Raw genomic sequence first — 21,810 nt, 5'->3', positions numbered from 1 at the left:
ACTAAGCAACGACCATTATTCGTAATGCGACAGCACAGACTTAATTAATGTGCGGTATAATTTTGTGGCTTGCATTACGTAGGAAGTGTCATGAGACCGTACATTTTATTACGCACCATTTAAAATCGAAAATTTACAACTCCTCACTGAATCAGTAATAACTGAAGTAATAAGAACAAACCCGCGTGAGCGAAAGTTTTGAAGTTGTCAGAAAATTTTGGGCAGAGAAGCCGAGCTGCGACGTGGGAGAGCGACCAAGTGGAGTCCGGCAACCGCAGCATTCCGGAAAGGGCGAGAGAGAGGGAGAGCACGGAGACATCCAGAGAGGAGCGGAGAGAGGCTGCGGGAGAGAAGGGTGTCACCTCCTTCCCACTCAGCTGTTCCGCCGGCGCGCTTTTGGGCTGCGCGCGATTGGCGACAGAGGGAAACCCGGCAGTGCGCCGTGCTCCTTGCTCCCAACAGAGATCGTTTACCTACCTGGGGGATGCCCGCCTTTCTGCTGCGCTTCAGCTAGACTCACGGAGGCTTACTTGGCCGCTTCTCACTCCATCCAAATCGTAAGCGTTGTGTTCTGCTTCTCCTGTCCAACTAACATTTGTATTTCAGCCGGGAATATTGTTTTGCACGATACACAGGCTTTCCCGCGTACTTACCCGGCATCAGCAGCGGAATGCGTATTATGGTAATCACCGGTGTCCGCCGGTATTCATTGCGCACGAGCGACGTGTATTGTTCCCGGAGAATAGTGGGTTGAATTGATCGTCATTTAGCCTTTCCATTGGGCCTGGGTTTGGCTGTTCGATTTGGCGCGATTACGTTGAGTGCTGACTGGTCGCGCGTAACCGCGCCAAAATCTTGGCGGCAAGCTGCCACTTACCCGGCTTTTCCCGCCCTCGCAGATTTTTCGGATGGAACACTGACCAAGCTACCTCTGGAGACATGTCTAAAAGATAGTAAGTGTTGGAAAACTTTTCAAGTCGTTTTGTATTTTTGAGCTGGGAAAGCGGTAATGACTGCCGTATGCACGGGTAGGTTTGGCGGCAACTGGCTTCCTGGGCTTCCTTTTCTTACTCTGCAATGCACCTTTTCAGCACAAAAGCTACCCGATCGAAGCGGTCTCGCGGGTCTGCTGATCACATTATGCTTCGGAAGAGACGACGAGCACCAGTCACTGCCGAGGTTAGTAAATTTTACGCCACTTTGTCCACTTAAGGCCTACTTCGCGTGGGAAAAAAATCGCGGGGCGGTGCTACATTTTGGCGCTCAACGGACCTTGATGTTCGGCACTTTTTTGTACGTGATGTAGTGAGCGCTTTACTTGAGATTATGTTTTAAGAACGAGCAGTTAATGCTATTTTTTTAATGATATGCTGTTGGAATTTGTGCTTAAAATAGGCGCTGTCGCCCTACCATATTTCACCGGCATTACAATAGGCCGCCAAGCCTTTCGTCGAGGTTTGTCGTTAATTTCCCCCGTTTGTTATCTGCCCTACCTAATCTTTTCTAACAATTTTTTGAACTGTTTGGAACAAGTTTGCGTTTTCTCGGTATTCATTTTATGTAAATTGATCTCAGCCGATTCTTTGCACGATCGAAGGTGTCCTTTGTGTGGCGTCATGACCAGTGGGCATTCCGTGCGATTATTTGCGTTTATGGCTTGCTGCTGTTTAGTGTCTTGCATGTTTGATTTACTGCGCTTGCTAAAGGTGATTCGGGCTACAGTAAATGGCCGCAAGAGTTCTGCTCTAGTCGCTAAGCCCACATACGATGGTACTGATGGCCACATCACCGGTATGTGCAAAGATGCGTTACTGCACTGCGCTCGGCTAGTAGTTACACAATATAAAGTTTCGTCGATATTTATGACGTTGTAGGACTACAGTTGTAATGCATGTTTTGCTTAGTCCTGTAATTTTGACGGCGGTCAGGCACTAATATTCGGCGCCGCTGAAGTCTCGCATGGCTTCGCGCTGTGTGTCGCGGTTCATGACCATCACGCATACGCAGAAACGAGACGTTTGTAATCGTGTGATGTGTGTTTAATGTCTAGTTTACAAAATTCGAAATTGTTTAGAATGTAGCTTGAACCTTAGTGTCTCAGGCTATAAGGGAGTTGCAGCATCTGTGCAACGTGCTTCGTAAGTGACCGAGTTTTAAAGAAATATACTTTTTTTACATCGCTTGCAAATGCTTTTAACGTTGCAGGAAACACCTTCATCAGACGTCAGTGAAACAAATGCTTTTAACATTGCAGGAAACACCTTCATCAGACGTCAGTGAAAGCTTTGAAGAAGCACCAACCATGGTTACTTGCTTTGGGAGCCCAGATCGCAGCAGCACTTCATGCTTCAGCAGTGGAGGCACACCAAAGAGCTATAGTCAATTTCGAGGCATTCATGGCCTCCCAACACCTGAACCACGGGCATGCCGCAATTCTCCACTTCCTCAGTTTTCTTGGGCTGACCAGGAGAATGTCTGGAGTCAGATGGTTCGCAAAGACCTCATCTATGTCCACAGTGCATCTGTGCTTGAGCGGCACCCTGCTTTGCAGCCACGGATGCGTGCAATTCTCCTTGACTGGCTGATTGAGGTGCGGTTTAGATTGGTTTGTGTACTGCTTCTGAATGAAAACAAACAGGCACATGGCTGAATATATATATATGTATATATATTTAGTCATGTTTATAGGGAACTCGTCAGAACATCAACAGTTGGCAATTTTTCTCAGCTCTACCATGAATGACTTATCCCCTCCTTTTCTGTTGTCGCCATACCAGCACCTTTTCTGAAATGCCTTCAGCATTAGATATGAGATGCAAACAGAAGCCAACAACAAAGTACTAGCAAATAGAACACTGGCATCTTATGGCACTATTTTCAACTAGAAATAAGTCGACGAGTCTACTCTGATGGCATCTCCATGAGATATATATCTGCCACAATGGCTGTGGCGTTTTACTTCTGAACAAAGCCCCTGGTTCGAAACCCTGCCATGGCAGTAGCATGGGGGTGAAATGCAAAAGCATCTCAAGTTTTAGTGCATCTGCGATTCTCATCTGCCACAATGGCTGTGGCGTTTTACTTCTGAACAAAGCCCCTGGTTCGAAACCCTGCCATGGCAGTAGCATGGGGGTGAAATGCAAAAGCATCTCAAGTTTTAGTGCATCTGCGATTCTCTTGCCAGAATTACTCTAGCCCTACCGCCTTTCCTACAGCCCAGCGGTGACTTTTGGTCATAAAGCTCTATTAATATTACAAGTGAGCTTGTTTTTAGCTGTATTTGTATATGTTGTCATGATCAAAACTTCTCTGCAGTAGTGAAATGTTTTGAAGATATATTTTAATCTTGGTGTAGCATCTCCATAAAATTATTGTTTTTACACTTGCGAGCAGAAGTTTGAAGACCAATGGTGCCTCAGCCTGGGCATGCCTGTTGAAATCAAGTGTTATAGCCTGCATGTGCAAATACGACTAAATGCAGTGTATTGAAACAATTCCATATTGTGTATCTGTGCTCGGAGAACTTTTAATTTTTGGCTGATGCCATGGTCTCCAAACTTTTGCTCGCGAATGTACATAATGCTGAACCATGCAAGCATAAAGCTGACTATATCTGACCTATGTTTCAGGTCTGTGAAGTTTACAGGTTGCACAGAGACACCTACTACTTGGCTCAAGACATCCTTGATCGCTACCTTGCCAAGTCTTCCAACCTTCCAAAGAATCAGCTTCAATTACTAGGCATCACAGCCCTATTTCTTGCGGCCAAAATGGAGGTACTGTCTTGTCCAATAAAAGTGCTTGCATAATTGAACTTGATGATGCATAATAATCCTGTGCATTGTTTAGCTTTTAGCTGCTTTATTTTCACACCTGCCACAATGGTTAAGGCAAAGCAATAGATTGTGGATTGAATTCACCTGAAACAACTGTTGGACAGATTTAAATGAAATTTGTTGCAGTTGAGAGAAAAAAGCAAATTCTAGCAACTCTTGAAGCAGAATTTTGATTTAGGGCCTCAAATTTTTTACAAAAAATTGAAAAAAATTGACAAGCTTAAAAAAGATAGCATGAAGTTTACAAATCCATAACTTAGGGCCAAAAACAGATATCGCAGTTCTATAAACAGCGCCTGTTAGACCATCTCAAGCAGACTGTAATTTTTGAATTAGCAGATTACATGAAAGTTTTATGTTTATGAGGGTTTTGCAAAAGTCCTAACAAATTAGTGGTATATTCGTGAGCGGTCTGAAAGACCAAATTTGTCTGCTTTAGATGAATTAGGTGTAGTTTCCCTAATTGTGATATCGTTCTTATTGCTGACTTAGTTGCAAACATGGCACTTAATTTTTTTTTTTTTTTTTCAATTTTCAGCAGTTTTTGTAAACAGTAAATATTGACGGCCTTTAAAAAATTTGTTTCCTACAGTTACTAGATAACTTTTTCTTTTAAGTATATCAAACCTCTTAATGTCTGTGCAGTGGTTTTTGAGAAAAACAATTCTTTCGTTCCCATGTATGTGAGTGAGAGCTGCTCAGCTAAAGCTTCCCTCTAAGATGCAAAACCATTATCAGTTCCATATTTACTGCACACAACTGTAGTATTGGGGTTTTAAGTCCTCCATGTCTTGGTTTATGTCAGGCTCTTTGTTCCATGTCTTGGTTTATGTCAGGCTCTTTGTTTTATGCGAGACTCCAGTGTTTTGTTTTTTGGGTGACACACAATGGGCTTGAACTTCAGGTTTATTTACATGCAGACTGATACACTAAAGGAAAATATAAAAGGGATACCAAGAAACATTTAATATGAAACATCAGTTTAAAAGTCGCATTAAGAGGGATTGATAGTCATCTTTTTATCACTGCCAATTTTTCCACTTTTGTTACGAAGAAAAAAAAATGTTGCTTCACCAGTGTCAATTTCAGATTTTGCATTTAAGTGAGAAAGTTCAGTTTCCTTGTTTCCCTCTATAATAAGCTGCAAATCTTTTTAATGAAGCATATGCCAAGTGTTCCAAGTGAGTAATCTGCTAGTCAAGCCTGATTTAGTGTTTTCCTACCAGTTTATCGTGCTTTACAATTGCTTTCATATTTTGGGGCAGCTAGCAGTACCCATACTTTGTTTAGTAAGCATTAAGATATCAAATAGACAGCAGCATATCAGCACAAAGAGAAGTTTGTGCTCCAATGAATATTCTGTTTTGAGCCCTAGATAACTGTTCTGTGTGTGATTGGCAATCGCACAGTCGCAGCAACACTTTCCTTACCAGGCACACACATACAACGTGGGATATTGTGCACTCCTGTTAGCTTGACACTAGCTTTGTTGTTAATTTCTGGGCTTCTGCGTATTATGTGCAATGTATGAATACAAATCGAGTTATTGCTTAACCAGCCTACAATAGTTAGTGCTTGATGTAACTAGGTAAGCAGAGTAAAAGTGGTAATGTGACTTGGGGCACATAGGCTGAAGCAATGCTGACAATGTGTAGCTTGATTTAGGTTGCAGATGTGAACAGTGCGTAGATAAATGCAATGGATATGCTTGTCTGAAGTTTTCAACGAGTATGTATGCAAACTGTTCAGCATATCTGCTGCAGTAGATTAGTAATTGGTCCTTACATGGCGGGTTTCACTATCTTTGGGCACATTTTTACTTTTGCTATCAACACTTCATGTTGAGCATAAGGCCAAGGGCCTAGATTTAAAAAAAAAAAAAAAAAAAAAAAAAAAAAAAAAACTTTGAAAGCCAGTACTGTTTGAAACTGACCATGCAAAGGCATCTGCTGGTAGAACCCATGGTATTCTTTGCACACAACTGCCACAGCACAAAATTGCATCTGGGGCTGTTAAACGATCTTTAGCATCAGTGAACAGTGGCCCATGGGCGGCATGCAGATTGTGAAGCTCTCGGGAATAGCCCACATGGCCTTCCTGAATATTCATCATCTTGCCCCCATTTCATAGTGTGTGGCACAGAGTTAAGCCACTACATTTAATTGCATTATATTTGCCTGTGTAGCATAAGTATTAAAATAATGAAACCACAATGTGGTTTATTTGAACCAACCCCCTTGTCTCTTTAACTGGTATTCTGAATTTCTTTTCAGGAAATTTATCCACCAAAGCTGGCAGAGTTTGCCTATGTGACTGATGGTGCTTGCCAGGAGAGTGAAATTCTTGATAAGGAGCTATCAATTCTTGTGGCAAGTGCAGTTCTCATTTTATGTGGCCTTTTCTACAAATGTTCATGCATTTTGCTTTACAGTGATTGTGGGTCTGTTTTGACTTGATTGATAACTGCATACCTGCCAACTCTCACAAATTTTTTTTCCGAAGTTTAAAAATGTGGCCTCATTTTACAATTTTATGAATGTTGTGTCAAGTTTTTAGGCAGCAAAATTCTGTTAGCAACAAGTTGTGCTCGCCAGTCTCGACTTTATCATTGGAAGCCTTCTGAAGGTGAAAGGACACCAGAGGGGTACATTATAATGGTACATTTGACTGGTTCCTACTGTACTCCAACTCGGCTTGCAGCAATGCGGAGCCCCCTCGAGTTTGGAGCCAGAGAAAGCCTGCCCCAGCCGAACATGCTAGCTGCTCTCAGAGCAATAACAGTAGCCATATGATGGAGTTTTTGACATATCTCAGTTGTGCTCTCAGGTTGAAGGTGGAGAGCTTCTGAGCGCTCTAAATGAATAAGCTGAATTTGTTCTGAGTGCTCAGTTTCGACCAGACGAATGTAAACCACATCGAGAGAGCGCTCGAAAGCAACCAGTTGAATGTACCATAAGAAAAGTTTACACCCTGTGGGTACTACCTTTTCTCCAAACAATAACTATCTTATGTGCCTTTCCTTTCTTTAATGTTGCACGCCCAGTATTTCTAGGTCACGAACGGTACATGCTTTATCAGCCTGATATAGCGTTCTTGATAGGAAAGTATCGAGCGCAGAGTTTTCAAGAAAGGAAATGTAAGCAAGACAGATGACAATTATTGTTAAAGGACATGATATGCCCCAAACAGTGTCAACTGTTTTTAATGTGTACTTGCTTCAAGTGGGTTTACACAGACAAGTTCCTGCAGCAGGAGAAATAGGCAACAACAATGTTGCTTGGTACTCTCTATTTCAAGTTTGCTGGTGTGCTGTGTCTGAAGATAAGTTGCTGTTAGTAAAGTGTATATGTATCCTAATTAATTTAGGCCTAGTCAGAGCCATAGGAGTGTACTAAGAAATGTGTTCTTATTGTTTCTTTATTAGATAGGTGCTTATTGTTTGATGCAAAAGAAAAAAAAGTAATAATGAGATATTAAAGAATTGCTACATCAGCACCAGCAGAACAAGTTATTCAATCTCAAAATTCAAAAGAGAAGCAGATGAAAAGAAGTGTCCTTTATCACATTCCATTCACCAACATGCTGGTACTGATGAGAGCAACTCTTTGATGAGCCTGTACCAGAAGCTTTCAGATCAAGGTTGCTCTGTGAGCATATGTACACGTGCACTACCGATGACGTCTGGCCATCCTATAGAGTTTCATACAATTACTAAAGGGAACTGTCGTGCTAATGTCTATGGGAACTGCAAGCAGGGCAGCATGGCAATGGTGGGCAATACATGTATTTTCTTACACTGCTTAAATGGCTTGGTGACTATTGCAGACTGATCATTTTCAAGATAATACTGTGTTAATTATGAATAATTAAGCAATAATAAAATTGTCTGACAGCAGGAATTGAACACAGGACTTCTAGTACAGAAGCCGGATATTGAAACTATTACGCCACGGATGCATGGACAAGCCAAACCGCTGCAATTAGCACCGATTATACGTGTTCGCACAGTCTTATTGCCTTTGTTTTAAAATTTACACCAAGGAAGGCTGATAAAGCATAATAAACGAAGCCACAAGCATGAAGATCAGACAAATCCATGTACTAACCGTCATTCCCATGGTGGCTGAACGATTGCAGTGCCAAAGATCTCTCTAGTAATTATTGTAGGAAACTCGTATGGGTCAGCCAAGAGCTGAGGACTTAATGCTCTTGATTTGAACTTGACTCCTTTGTGAAGAGAGGGTACCAGCTGACTAAAACCAAGATGGGTTGTGCCACCTTTAGTTCATAGCAAAAAAAAAAAAAGTGTGGGCAGATTTTTTTAAGCCAGAGAGGACGTCCAACTAGTGAACACAAGTTGTGCTTCGATTTGAAGCGGCTAGGTTACAATTACACCCTTTGGATGTTTCAGTGTTATTTTTGTGCTTGCTTCCTAGATGAAAAGGCTGCTAAATTTTATCATTATCTTTTTCATTTGTAAGAGTACAAGAAAAAGGTGCGCACAATGCTTGCCCAACCACTCAGAATGAATTGTAGTATATCTCACCATATCCACTGCCAAATATCACTGCTGTATGCTGTTTTGGTTGGCGAGAAGTACACATGTCTGTTCAGATTAAAATACTAAATATAAATACTTTGATGGCAGGGCTGTCATGGCAGCTCACGCATGATCATGCTGAGAGGGAATAAAAAATACTTTTTACTTTTAAAATACATACTTTTTAAAGGATATTGAATAGCGCAAGTATGTGAGAAGAATACAAGGAAAGACGCGCTTAATTCCAACGAACTTTATTCGTGAAAACAGCGGCTAATATACATTTCAACGTCAGCACTGACGGAGTGCTCACACATTCTGGACCAAGTTCTAAAATCAGATTGGCTTCCATAATTTCACGAGTCAGCCGGTCACGAGCCTTGCAGACAACAGTACAAACATAAAAAGAAGGCTTGCATCCGCAGCTTGTACAATGGAGTGCCAGCCAACTATCACATGTATTTTTCACATTATTTGCATGTTCACGGAGGCAATCGTTAAGGCAGTGACCCATCTGTCCTATATACAGCTTACCACACGAAAGCTCGTCACTTGTGTCATTTACGGCGATGTGTTGATGGAAAGAGTATGTGTAATAAAAAACAGAGTGCAGTTTGTCACTTGTATCTACATTGTGGTTTACAAAATACCATTTTCGTGTAATAAGCTGTATATAGGTCAGACGGGTTGTTGCCTCAATGATTGCCTCTGTGAGCATGCAAATAATGTGAAAAATGCACGTGATGGTTGGCTGGCACTTTATTGTACACGTTGTGGATGCAATCCTTCATTTGATGCTTGTACTGTTGTCTGTAAGGATTGTGACCGGCTGATTCATGAAATTATGAAAGCCAATCTGATTTTAGGACTCTGTCCAGATTGTGAGAGTACTCCATCAGCGCTTTTTACTGATAGAGAGATAGACGTACTAAAAACGTGAACAGTTGCCGTCGCGTGCTATCGTTGCAATGTATATTAGCCACTGTTTTCATTAATGTTTGTTGGAAGTTAGCGCTCTCTTTTCTTGTATTCTTCTCACGTACTTGCTTTACCCTAGGCTTGTTGTGTAAGGGCCACATTTTTTTTTTTTTTTTTTTTTGTTACAATTTTGACAAGGTGCGGCCCTTACACGTGACCGAACCTTTTGGTCAAAATGGTGCCGGCCCAGCCGGCGACTTGTGCACACCCCAGCTCTCGCCTTCTAGGTAGTAGTGGCATGCAAACGTATGCAGCATGCGAAAATTCACTGATGCTCACGTGCTACATCGGGGCACCGAACGCAATTGCTTCTTCGTTGGAAAATGTTTTTCTACAAATTTTGGGCTGCAAAGGTTGTGTGCAGCCCTTACACGAGTCTATACAGTATTCAAAGTTCTTTACCATCGTACGAGGTCTGTTAGAAAAGTATCCGACCTTTCCCTTTTTTTTTTTTTTTTTTTTTTGTGAAGAGCTGATGGATATGAAACAAGCGCGCTTGCATCAGCCGACCTTGAACCTTCGTGCGCATGCGCAAATGTTTACCCGCCTGCTGATTGCGTCAGTCGCTGGGACGCAGCGTTTGAGTGAGGTAGTGCGCAGTGCTCTCGTCGGTTTTTTTATTGCAAGGAAAATGACGGAGCGACTGGAGCAGCGCTACTGCATCAGATTTTGCCAGAAACTGGGCAACAGCCAAGTGGAAACCATTTGGAAGATTCAGACAGCTTTCGGTGATGATGCTACAGATACAATCGAAGAAGGAGTGGTACAACCGGTTTAAAGACGGACGCACATCGGTGGAGAGCAAGCCACGCTCCGGTCGGCCATCAACATGCCGAAATGACCACGTCATTGCCGAAGTGAACGCTGTGGTGATGCGGGACCGTAGTATGGCTACCCGAGAAATTGAGGAAGAGGTGAGCATCAGCACTTTTTCTGCACATTCCTCTATGACCGAAGATTTGGCCATGAAGAGAATTGCAGTGAAATTCGTGCCGAAGCTGCTCACGGTGGAGCAAAAGCAACTTCGTATTGAAGTCTCGCAGGACATGCTGGATTCCACAAACAGTGACCCCGACTTCATGAACACCATAATCACTGGTGACGAGTCTTGGGTGTACGGGTACGACCCGGAAACAAAATCCCAGTCGTCGCAGTGGAAGCATTCCACATCACCAAGACCAAAGAAGGCCCGCCAAGTGTGCAGCAACGTCAAAGTGATGCTGACTGCTTTCTTTGACTCCCGTGGTGTGGTACACCACGAGTACGCACCACAGGGTCAAACAGTCACCAAAGAGTACTCCTATAGTTCAACAGGCACCTTACTCTCCTGATATGGCCCCCTGCGACTTCTGGCTGTTTCCCAAAATCAAGAGGCCATTGAAAGGAGCACGATTTCAGACAAGAGAGGACATGGCTGCAATGACAGCTGAGCTAAACTCCATTCCGAAAGAGGGCCTTCTCGGAATGCTTCCAACAATGGCAGCACCGCTGGGAGAAGTGTGTGGAGTCCCAAGGAGACTACTCTGAGGGTGATTAGGTTTCCAACACTCCAGTTATGCCAGTTTTTTTTTCTTCGGCCAAAGGTTGGATACTTTTCTAAGAGACCTCTTATACCAACAGGCCCAAATTGCTGCGGTTGTATACTTGGTGTCGCAAAGTCCTTTTAATGCCTTCAACTTTACTCAATCAAGACAAACGTGCTTTGACTGAAAAAATATTGGTACTTCATTTTTTCTGCTTCAGTACAACTGAATGCTGAAACTAAATAATTTTTTGTGTCCTATTGTCTTCTGTGCAGGCTCTCAACTGGGACTTGACTCCAGTAACTGTGAATGGGTGGCTTAACACCTACCTTCAGATAGCTGCAAAAAAGGAGAAGAGGGACAAAGAAGATATGAACTTTCTACACCCAGGATTCTCCGCTTGCTCTTTTGTACAAGTTGCACAGGTGTGTAATAAGTTTAAACTTTTTTACTTTTTCTTGTCTTTTTTTTTTTTTTTTAAGGTCATGTATGTGATGTGTGATAACCTAGCCTGTCAGAAATTTTTGTAAGTGAAACCGATAGAAGCTACAAAAATGTGAATTAGTGTAGCTGTATTCATCTAGAGAAAGAAGATTTTCAAGAGGAACATAAACCAACAGCTGGGCTAGTTGGTTTATGATTTATATTGATCTATGGCATTTTTTTTATTATTATTAATGATTGCTCATTCACAGTTCCATTGGTTTTATCTTGGGTTGCCAACTGTTCCAAATTTAACAGGGCAGTCCTGATTTATCAGTATGTGTCCCGTAAGTCAGGACAGGCAAATGTTCAGACTTTTGTTTTTTTTTTCTACTGGATAACAATCAATAGACCAAATTTCCTATTCATAATTCCTGACAGCTTGTTTGATTTTTTTTTTTTTCATGTTCTGCTGCATTGTAGTAAACATAAAGGTGGTTTTGTTGTCGTGGTTCTAGTTCTGTTCTAGGCCCTAACCATTCACAGCACCTCTATTCATATTGGTAGCTATGTTAGTCGGGCAACTATACTGAACCTTTCATGTAAATCACGACACAGTAGGACTAAACAAATTTTCTTCAACTTTGTTGCTTGTACAGACTGGCAGCTCCTGTAGTTGCCGGCACCCCCACCTTTCCCCCATCTCCCGACTTCGTCCACTTGAGAATTGGCAACCCTAGTTGTATCTCTTGATTAAAAAAAGCATAATTAACAATGGAACAAACTTCCCAAAAAATTTTAATGGCTGTCTTTATTAGTTACAAAGCTAAAAATAGTTGTCGAGGACATTCCTTTTTTTTTTTTTTAACATTATTTATACAGTATTATCAATATTGGGAATTAAAATTTGGAGTTAATCCTCCTTGCATAGATACGCTTGTTGTCCCAGCAGAATGGCGAAATAATGCAAGTTCACTAATACAATTAATGTAGCTCCTGCCAATCTTTTTAAAATTATTGAAACAGCAGCATTGAATGCACCTTATAGAGATTGACACTAATGAGTGCTCACATTATTCTGAAGCAGTGTGGTCCAAATTAACCCACAGTCATTCACAAATGCCTCCCTCAGAACCCACTCTGCAGTTTCGGGACACTAAACCCCACAATATAATTTTAATTCTGAAGCTGTGAGTGAGCGGCAGGTCGCACTAGTCGTGGTAGCTGTGGCGTTGGGTTGCTGTGCTCGAGGTTGCAAGTTCGATCTCGGCCACGGTGGCTACATTTCAATGAGGGCGAAATGCAAAAATGTTCGCGGACTTGTTAGGTTTAGGTGCATGTTAAAAAAAAAAATGGTGGAGAAAATTTATCCGCAGTCCCCCACTACGACGTGCCTCATAATCACATTTTGGTATTGGCACCTAAAGCCCCCAAGTTTAATGTCAGTGTCAGTTGATTTAAGTATGAATGTGTGAGTGCTGCTGCCTGGTTTTCCCTTAGGTATAACTACAGTTTACATTAACATGTGTCCTATTGTTTCAGTTGGTGGATCTATGCATGCTGGACGTAGACTGCCTACAATTCGCATACAGTGCTGTTGCTGCTTCAGCAATCCATCACATGATGTCTCCAACCCTGGCATCAGCTGTTTCTGGTGAGCTTGCTTCATTATCATGCAATAAGTTCGCCTTTCTGCATAATGCCGCATCTAAAGGGGCTTTATAAATGCTTAATCACAAGATACTATCTACCGGGAATGTTCTGGGAATTTGTGAAATTATTTTTACTGCGGTAACTTTAAAACATCGACTTAACGGAATTCACAATTTAACAATGTTTCTTGCTGCAAGTACGACTTCGTTGTATCGAGGTTTGGCTGTATTCGGATTAATATTGATGTTGCATCTCAACTGGACAGTGCGTCTAAATGATATATGCTCTCCAGCACCTAATTGAGTCTTCCAAAGAATAACCTGGCAAACTCCTCTGCTTTCAGGCTGATAATATAAATCAATACTAGACCTTCCCTCAAGTAAGCACATATTGCTTGGGACCCTTTTACAGTGCTGCCTGTAAGTTCACGAAACTGTACAGAGGCTTTAGACGATTCATCATCAGCCATGTAGTCACTCGAAACACTTGCTACTTGATTAAACATCTTGGCTTTCTTATATTTTGGAACGCTTTGCATAGAACTGCTGGATTACATAGTGAAACATAGCTTTGTGCCATACACATCAATGAATCAAATCTCTATTTGCTAGAACCACCTTCTTAAAACATAAATTTTCTCTAGAATGATTCTGCTGCTGTTGCCCAATTCCTACATTTTAAAGGGGCCCTGACCCACCCCTCTGGCTTGGTGAAAAAAATTGGCCACCATTCCGCCCTGCGAACGTGAATGTCCAATGAAGCTGTATCAAACACCACACATAGTCGAGCATTGTATTCACGCTCCTCTTCTGGGGGGGGGGGGGTATTCTGTAAGAGTCCACCTAGTGGACTGTTCATTTCGGCTGTCTCCGATTAGCTCCAGCTGCATGATAGAGAAGGAGACTGGCTAGCTCCTTCTCGCTCGTGTTGCTGGAGCCAATTGCGAAAGCTGAAGTGGACAGTCCCACTAGGTGGACTCTTACAGAGTACCCCTCCTGGTGTTTTTAATTTTGGTTGACCATGGGTAGACCACTGAAATCTTTGATTTCCGTGGTCTACCCATGGCCGTCTTAGAATGAACTCAATGAGTTGCTAGATGGGTCTCCCTTTTATATATGAAAGCGTGGTGACGTCACTAAGTGTATATATATATAAATTATGTGTGGCTCTGCTACCGCAAACACCAGAGACCAGCGGAGCTGGGGAAAGCCTAGTAAAGTAGTGGCAAACCACACACTTAGTTTCCTGGCGCTCAGGATTTCTTCACGATGTTCTGCGTAGTATCGCGAGGAATTCAACCAGCCACGTTCACAAGCCTCCGGATCTTCATTTCTTCGCCTACACGAACTCACGGCTTCCTTCAGTCTAAACTCGTGATGTTCTCTTCCGAGACGCTTGGTTTCAGCTTCCCTAGCTCTCGCTTCAGTCTTTCGGAAGCAACTAGTGTGCAGTTCTCTGGTCGAAGCCTGCCGAGCCGCCACCAGAGGCATCGGCTGCAGTCACGGACACCAGGCGCATTAGGCACGAGCGCAGTCGGCGTCGGCAGCAGCTCTACGCATCCCACTACCACCTGCCTCACTCCTCCTCTCCACCACGCATCCGCTATGCTGCGCAATGCTATTTTTATACTCTGCTTTCACTCTCTCTCCCCCAGCTCGGCGAAGCTATCGCACAGTTGGTATGGGGTATGGCGTTTTTTGCTTACACCGACACGAAAATTTCTTTGGCTGGTAGAAGTATACAGCTTCACTGTAAATCCAGTTCGTGGATAGCATACACTGCTGTGAACATCTCAGCCAAATTTTTCGGTTGTGCGCGGTGCGTGGATCTCGCAAGCGAAGCGCGAAGTCACCTTTCTCTTATATGCGCCTGCTATTGGCCAATAGCTGACATCAGTCAAGAAGGGTGTTTTGATCAATGCGCTTCCTACTGTTACTGTGTTTATTTATTGATGCAGCTTAATAAACAAGCTGAAGTAAGCGACAATCTGCTTTCGTGTTTCGAAAATAATTCCGTACTTTTGCAAGAAGCCGACTATCGTCTGCTCACGTTTGGCCGCTGCCGCCCACGTAGGATTTAAACTTTGACCACCCTGCTTATCGGTGTCACACCTGCTGGTCTCAAGTAGTTTTGAACACTCGACTAGCCTTGAACCACGCAAAACTTGAGGTCAGACCACATGCACGCTTACCAGCGAGCGCTCACGCTTGGTCGCTCCTGGTTAGACTCCTTGGCAGATTCCCTTCGTAATGAGCTATTGATAGCGCTTCAAAAAGCGCAAGTTTGATGTGGCTACTATCTGTCGGTCAAGCTGGTGCAGGTCAAAGCTGGTCCGCACCACCTAGCACAGCCAGACAGGAGCATGTGAGCGCAAGCACGCACTCCAGCCCTGTCATGCACAAAGCAAATACTGCAGTTGCATGTAGCTACGGTCTGCAACATAGCATAGATACCGCGGGGTGCCGCGACAAGTCTACTGGCTGAGTGCACTGCAGCTCGCTGAGGACAACTGTCGATTGGTGCGTCCTGGCACCAAAATTGGAAATCTTCTACGTGAACATCTACAATCAAATTTGAAATGCGCGCCATGGTGACGTTCAGTAGGCGGAGCATCTTGGGCACACCCCGCTCTGTCATAGCCTCGGCAGTGTAAATTATTGAAGGAGCGGAAGCGCCGCGAACTTTGAAGGACTTCTTGCGGCAATGTATATCTGAAATAGTCTAATTTAACTTCAAGTGCATTTCTTGACTTCGATAAAAAATGGTTCAGGGCCCTTTAAGAACAGTGCAGTTCCAGTTCTTATTTTTCCTTTATGGTATTTATCACTTGTATATCAAAAGTGTCCCTTTGCTGTATTTCTTTGGCATGAAAATTTTATGGTCCAAAGGATCCACAGCTTTGTATTTGCACTGCAGTTCTGTACTAGTATACTGTTTGTATATACATGGCATTGTATGGTTTTACTGGCAACTGTCACAGACTGCTTGGAAATTCAATTTTTTCTCGGATTTCATAGTTTGTAAACTTTTGATGCTGACTATATATTCTCTCCTGCTTAAGCTTGTGTTAATCTGTGGTATCGTATTAAATTAAAAAGAAATTAAGGCCTGTCAACAGAAAAGTTACAGTAGGCCTTACTGTAGCAGGTAGTGTGCAAAATTGGGAGCTGCAATGTTGTAGTAATATTTAGTTCATCTCATGGACAGCATAAAAATATGGACAAGGCAAAGGACACTGCACCAGTAGGCATGTTGTGTCATTTACTTTTCTATGATTTTGCATTGTTTGCCCCTTTTCGTAAAAGCAGCTATTTAAGTTATCATTGTGTAGACCTTTATCAATGGATAGCTGGTTGTGTGAGCTTCACATGACTATTGCAAACACCGAAAGCATTGTGCATTAAGCTGAAGAGATATTCATAGACTAAACTATGAATGGCAAATAAGCACCTGAAATGCATATCTTGCTGCTGCTCTTAATTCCAGTTACGTTAGCCTGACATCTGTCTTTCTGTGTAAGTCTTTAAAATCAAGTACTCAAGAAAGTCGTACAACCTTTAAGCAGGCTGAGGGGTTTTTGAGGTCTAATAGTTTTAAAACCACTGGTGGGCCAAACACATTTATTGTAAAACTCTCCACTACAGGCTACAAGACTGCTGATTTAGCTGACTGCATTGAGTGGATGGCACCTTTTGCCACGGTTATCAAAGAAGGATCAAAAGACACGTCTGGAACCTGCGGGAAATCTGGACACGAAATACAAGTTCATCATGTTAATCTCCAGCTTGTGGTAAGTAGACTAATGTACCTTGAATGGGCCCAGTAACAGCTTTCAAGAAAGGGAATTTCTTTTTAGACTATTTTCCGGCAGTTTGGTGCATCTTCTGCGAGTGGAGTTAGGTACTTGACGTGCAATTGTGTGGTGCTCCTGCTACACATTCACAGCCTTCTGTCACCCTCTCTTTCCTCGCATGGTGAAAGGTGTGGTTCCCTCTAAATCATCGTGCTGAGCTTTGTATCAGTGCAGTAGTATTCCCCGCCAACATATGGCATTAGTACATATAAGTGCGGATTTCTGTTTCAGCATCCCTCTTGCAGCAACTGTTAGTTTATCTTGGCTGATTTTGAACAAAGTATCTAATTACTATTGCTAAGTGTAATAGTTGACACACAGCACAACAATCCAAATTTTCCAAATAGATTATTCTGCTTGAACTGAGACATCGTTCAGCAGCATTGAATTGGGATGTGCGTAAGGGTTTCTCATACAAAATCACAGCGTACTTCAGATAAAACGGAGTAATTTAGGCGTCGCCTTCAACTTCGTTTTAATGAGGTTCGAGCGTATTCTATTTCGTCTGTCGTATGAATCTGCTTTTGTCTGCATTACTCAACCTTAAAAATAAACCCTAGTGAAGATCTGAAATTTTATGCACAGAAAGTAATAAACAGCACCTCATCCTGAGTGAAGGCTATATACCATACCTGCCAACTCTCCCGAATATTGCATAAAGTTTGTGAATTTTGGCTCATTGTACGACTTTACAAATGTTGCATAAAGTTTTACGAAATATAAATTCTGTTCATGAAAATGTTCTCCTGAAAAATGGGGCAGCACAAGACCTGGGCCATCCTCTTGTGGCAGCGCAAGAAGCCACATAAACCAATGAGTACTTGCTTTGAGCAAGTTTATTTAGAAGAGTTCCTTGAGCAGGTGGAATTCAACAGCAATGTTGCTGAAATGTCACTGTGATCTAAAAACAATGTGTTGCTTGTCAGTATCTACTGTTATAAGTTTGCTGCTTGTGCTGCATCTAAAGGTAAACGAACATTAATAAAGTGCATGTGTATCCCACAGCACTGTGTGCTCAGGAAAAACTTCTTAAAAATATGCTTGCTATCTATACTCACAATTTATTAGTACATTTCACAGTGGTGTTTAATACACAATTTTATCCACTTTAAATGCATTATTAGGTGCTTTCAATTTGGAAATTTCAACCATTTTTGAAAGAAAAAAAAAAACCTGCCCAAATAAAAGATCTAATTTTACTTTTTCTTTTAAATACAACAAACCTCATCAAAATCAGTGCATTGGTAGCTGAGAAAAACTATTTCTCCCTTCCCATGCAGATTGGAGCTCCCAAGATAAAGCTTCCTCTTAAGAATGAGTCTTGTTTTGTGCAATTATAAAAATATTGTGTATTCTGCATTCTTTCTTGAGTTGCATAAGGCAGTTCATGCTGTGATGGCGGACATATGCAGTACAAAAATGAAGCAAACAGAACTCAGTGGTAATGAAGATAAAGTTTATCTTATTGGCTTACTTTGCCGTATGAATTCAGAATTAGTCAAGGTGCAGCTCGGGCAATAACTTTAGACCCACTGATCTCAATAATATATTAGTTATGAGCAGCATCAAATGTTGCAGCTCAGAATCTCGTAGTTCTTCTGCAAATTAATTTTAAAGATTGCTGTATATGTTCCACTTTCATGTCTTTGAACGAACGATTTTCACAAAAATGCTACCCATGAGAATTGACATCATTTTGTGGAATATAAGTAACAACAATGTAATCATTTTTAAGCAATTTTTAGTTTCCTCGCCACCACGAATAGTCATGTAACAGCATTTAGAAGTCATTGTACAGTGTATGCATGATTTTGTGTCATCATTGTCGCAAGAGTTGTGTATCTAGGCTACCTGGTTAAATTTCACATCTAGCATAGCAATTTTTGTTTATTTAAACTTTCTTTTTTCTTTGGTACAAAATGAATTACATAACATGACAGGAGGTGCAGATTAATCAAGTCTTGTGAAAAAAAAATGCTGAAGTTGTCCTTTAGGCATATGTTTAGTAAGCTATGTTTTGGCCTTTAGCAGATATTTGTGCAGCAAAGTTGCTAGCTTAAACTGGAATCGTTCTCTATTGTAGTGAATGTCACATGCATTGCATCACTTCATTAGTGTTCATTGTGGTAGCATGCACCTCCAATTCTTGTGAGACTGTGGGTGGATGCACTGTTTAAGAGCGTGAATTAATATGGTTTGTTTGTTGCTACCAGGAGAGGGCATTTTGTCTGAAGAAGGAAGCCAGTGCCTCTGCAGAACCTAAGCATGACAAGGTGGCCAGTGGCAACAGCACAGTTTTGGGACTACTCACGCCTCCTGCTGTCCAGTAGTTCTCATAGAAATGGCTTGTTGCAAGTGGTTATGTGTGGCCCCGTACCGCTTCTGCTGTTTGTTGACAGCACACCAGTGTAAGATCTCGCGCTGTGGACATAGAGCACACAATCTTCAAGAGCAAAGAAATGTAACCAGAGTGTAGATGCACTTGCATGTCTAGTCTCAATTGTCCCAGCTGACATGGCTGTTACAGCTGTATCATTAGGGTTTCTTTAAGTGAAGAGTTGGGCTCAAGGGTGTCCACATGCTAGAGGTCAATGTGTAGTTGATCTACCTGACTCTGTTGTCAGCACAGGGTTCCTAGTTTTCTGCAGAGCTTGTTTGTTTCTAAAAAGAAACACTGCTTTGGCAAGTCTGTGGAATGCTGGGCATTCGTTGATAACCCATTCCATGCCTCTTGTAACCATGTATATAGATACATTGTGTATCATCTGTTCAACCATTTGTGTTGATATAGTTTTGCAAGTGGTTCCCTGAAGAGCTATTTTGTTAACAGCCAAGCTTTGGCAAGACAGGGAGAAGCTTGCAATCAAAACATGTCATCTGCATGGCAAAGTCATCAAGACAGTGTCTCACATGTGTTGCCAGCAGTTTTGTGTGCGTCTTTGTCAGGTTGTGTCCACGTGGTGCCGTTTCACTGCCAGTTTTTGAATTATGTTACAAGTGACTGCATGCTCAACCTTCTTGGGGTGTTGCCATGTCGGGGGACCAATTTTTATACACTAAAATGTGCATGGAAACGAGTATTTTGAGAAGCTCACCAGTTGTCCAATGCCATAGTGTTCTGCTTCACATTGGTGTTTTTTGCTCCATTGTTTGGGGATGGCTGATCCCTCCAAGATCTCAAATCTAGTGCCATTTGGACTGTGAATGTTCTTACCAACGTTTTCCTAGCCGATGTCAGTGCTCAGTCATGCTTATGCTGCAAAATCTTCTTCCCTGGCTTTGGCGCTACCTACATGTACATTGGGAGCTTAGAAGCCTTAGTTTGGTGGCTCTAGTTAACACATTTGATTATGTCATCAGTTGTCTTCCAATTCATGCCTGACATACTGTTGTGCCTGCTAATTGTTCCCAGAACAATGGTTGAGATATTTATGTTATAATTTGCTCAAGCGACAAGACTATTTTGTCAGCAACATAGGCCCCATGCAAGTTGTTGCGCTGTATTTTGTGCATGAGGAAAACTAAGGAGCACATTTCCCTGCAAGTTTTATGTTTGAGCTTGGAGTGGAAGAAGTGGATCTGCTAACTTTTTTTCTTTTTATCTTGTTGATTTTGTATTTAAGGTTATTGTGAGCCTTTGTTAAAATGAATTTCATGTTTAAGGTATTTGAACTTTGTTTAGAATGTATTTAAGACACTTTTGAGCCTTGATTAAAGTGTATTTTGCTTGTAGTAATTGTGAGGCTAGTAACATGTAAAAAAGGCATTGTTCAAAGTAGATTTTAAGTGCACAGGGGAGAAGTATGGTACAAAGAGCACTTGATGCAGACTCTTATGACAGTAATGTGCAATAACTGACTTATTGCTGCTGGTATTTCAGTGCTGTGTGAGTATTTAAACATTTTCTGTGTACTGCATGAAGTTGTGAAGCCATTGTTGGCAATTTTATGAACTCCCACTGTCCCATATCGTACAACTGTGCACTGGATGTCAGCTCCACATGGAAACTTGGTGCCCACAGTATTTCGCCTGTTTTGTCAGTTATGTATACTTTCTGGGTTTTCTGGTTTGGCATTTCAAGCACATCTATTGGAGTCATTTACTGTACCAATACCCATCCTATGGCATTGAATGGATTTGTAAGCAGGATTTATGGAGGTGATACTATTTTTTTATGCATTTGAAATAAAGTAATGACCTTTACAAAATATGTGGATATTGCTTTCCTATGGAATGTACTGATAAACGATTGCAATGGAGCTATCTATGGGCAGTGTACATTTGAGTTTTGATGCATAAAAACTAGTGACTGAACATGCTGCATAATGAAAAGTGCCGGTTGGGACTGTGACAGTGCGTGCGGATGGATACCTTGTGCTTCAACTTAAATCTGTGCGTACATGCCACCAATGGTTCATTGCTGAACATGGTGCCAGACATTACTCTATTTGTGGAAAGGTCTATACAAGCACTGTTGAAATAAGTACCCTTTGCGAGGCATTATTTGTTGTCAGATGAGGTCCGTTATCCATTTTTCATTGTGTCAGCTAGTCTGTATAAGTTTGAAAAAAGGATGTGTGAACAAGAAAAAGTTAGCTCAATCGTAGCATTTGAAGAAAACTGGCTTCATAGATGGAACTGAATACTTGAAATCTTTTCTTTCTTTTTTTTTTTTTTTTCTCTCTAAAAAGGCACAAGAATAAAACCTAACTTATATCAAGTAGATGTGATGCATTTTGTTGTAAATGAGCAGTGAGCGAAAAGCCACCAAAGGTAGGCTGCATTGGAATGAATGTCTCTGCCTGAACAAGACATTTTTCCATTAATTCAATACACCTCCTAATTGATGTTCAATGCACATCAAATCTGTGTGTACCTAAAGGACATACATTAATAGCTGTTTCTTTGATCTTAGTGATAGCTGTACAAGGACACTGGGGGTTTACAGTTATGCAACCATAATGCAGACAGCCAGGGGAGTTTCAATATGGCTGCATTCGTTGC

General features: G+C 41.8%; 1 protein-coding gene across 1 annotated transcript; it reads left to right on the top strand.

The window, feature by feature from the left end:
* The first annotated feature begins 399 nt into the window (after positions 1-399).
* On the top strand, positions 400-21,014 carry LOC119436039 (G1/S-specific cyclin-E1-like). Its single transcript, XM_037702777.2, has 10 exons — positions 400-557; positions 900-953; positions 1,092-1,179; positions 2,255-2,590; positions 3,630-3,776; positions 6,110-6,205; positions 11,153-11,302; positions 12,843-12,954; positions 16,598-16,743; positions 19,020-21,014. Exons 2-10 carry the CDS (start codon positions 940-942, stop codon positions 19,134-19,136), a joined length of 1,206 nt encoding a protein of 401 aa, XP_037558705.1. The 5' UTR covers positions 400-557; positions 900-939; the 3' UTR covers positions 19,137-21,014.
* The last annotated feature ends 796 nt before the right edge of the window (positions 21,015-21,810 follow it).

Source organism: Dermacentor silvarum, chromosome 1 (genome assembly GCF_013339745.2).
Source record: "Dermacentor silvarum isolate Dsil-2018 chromosome 1, BIME_Dsil_1.4, whole genome shotgun sequence".
Lineage (NCBI taxonomy): Eukaryota > Metazoa > Arthropoda > Arachnida > Ixodida > Ixodidae > Dermacentor > Dermacentor silvarum.
The sequence above is the reverse complement of the archived record's forward strand: the minus strand, read 5'-3'. Positions and strand labels throughout refer to the sequence as shown.

Excerpts from the sequence above, each read along its gene's own strand:
- LOC119436039 (XM_037702777.2), top strand. Across the intron at positions 2,591-3,629 it reads TCCTTGACTGGCTGATTGAG|GTCTGTGAAGTTTACAGGTT; the intron begins GTGCGGTTTAGA and ends CCTATGTTTCAG. Across the intron at positions 12,955-16,597 it reads CCTGGCATCAGCTGTTTCTG|GCTACAAGACTGCTGATTTA; the intron begins GTGAGCTTGCTT and ends TCTCCACTACAG.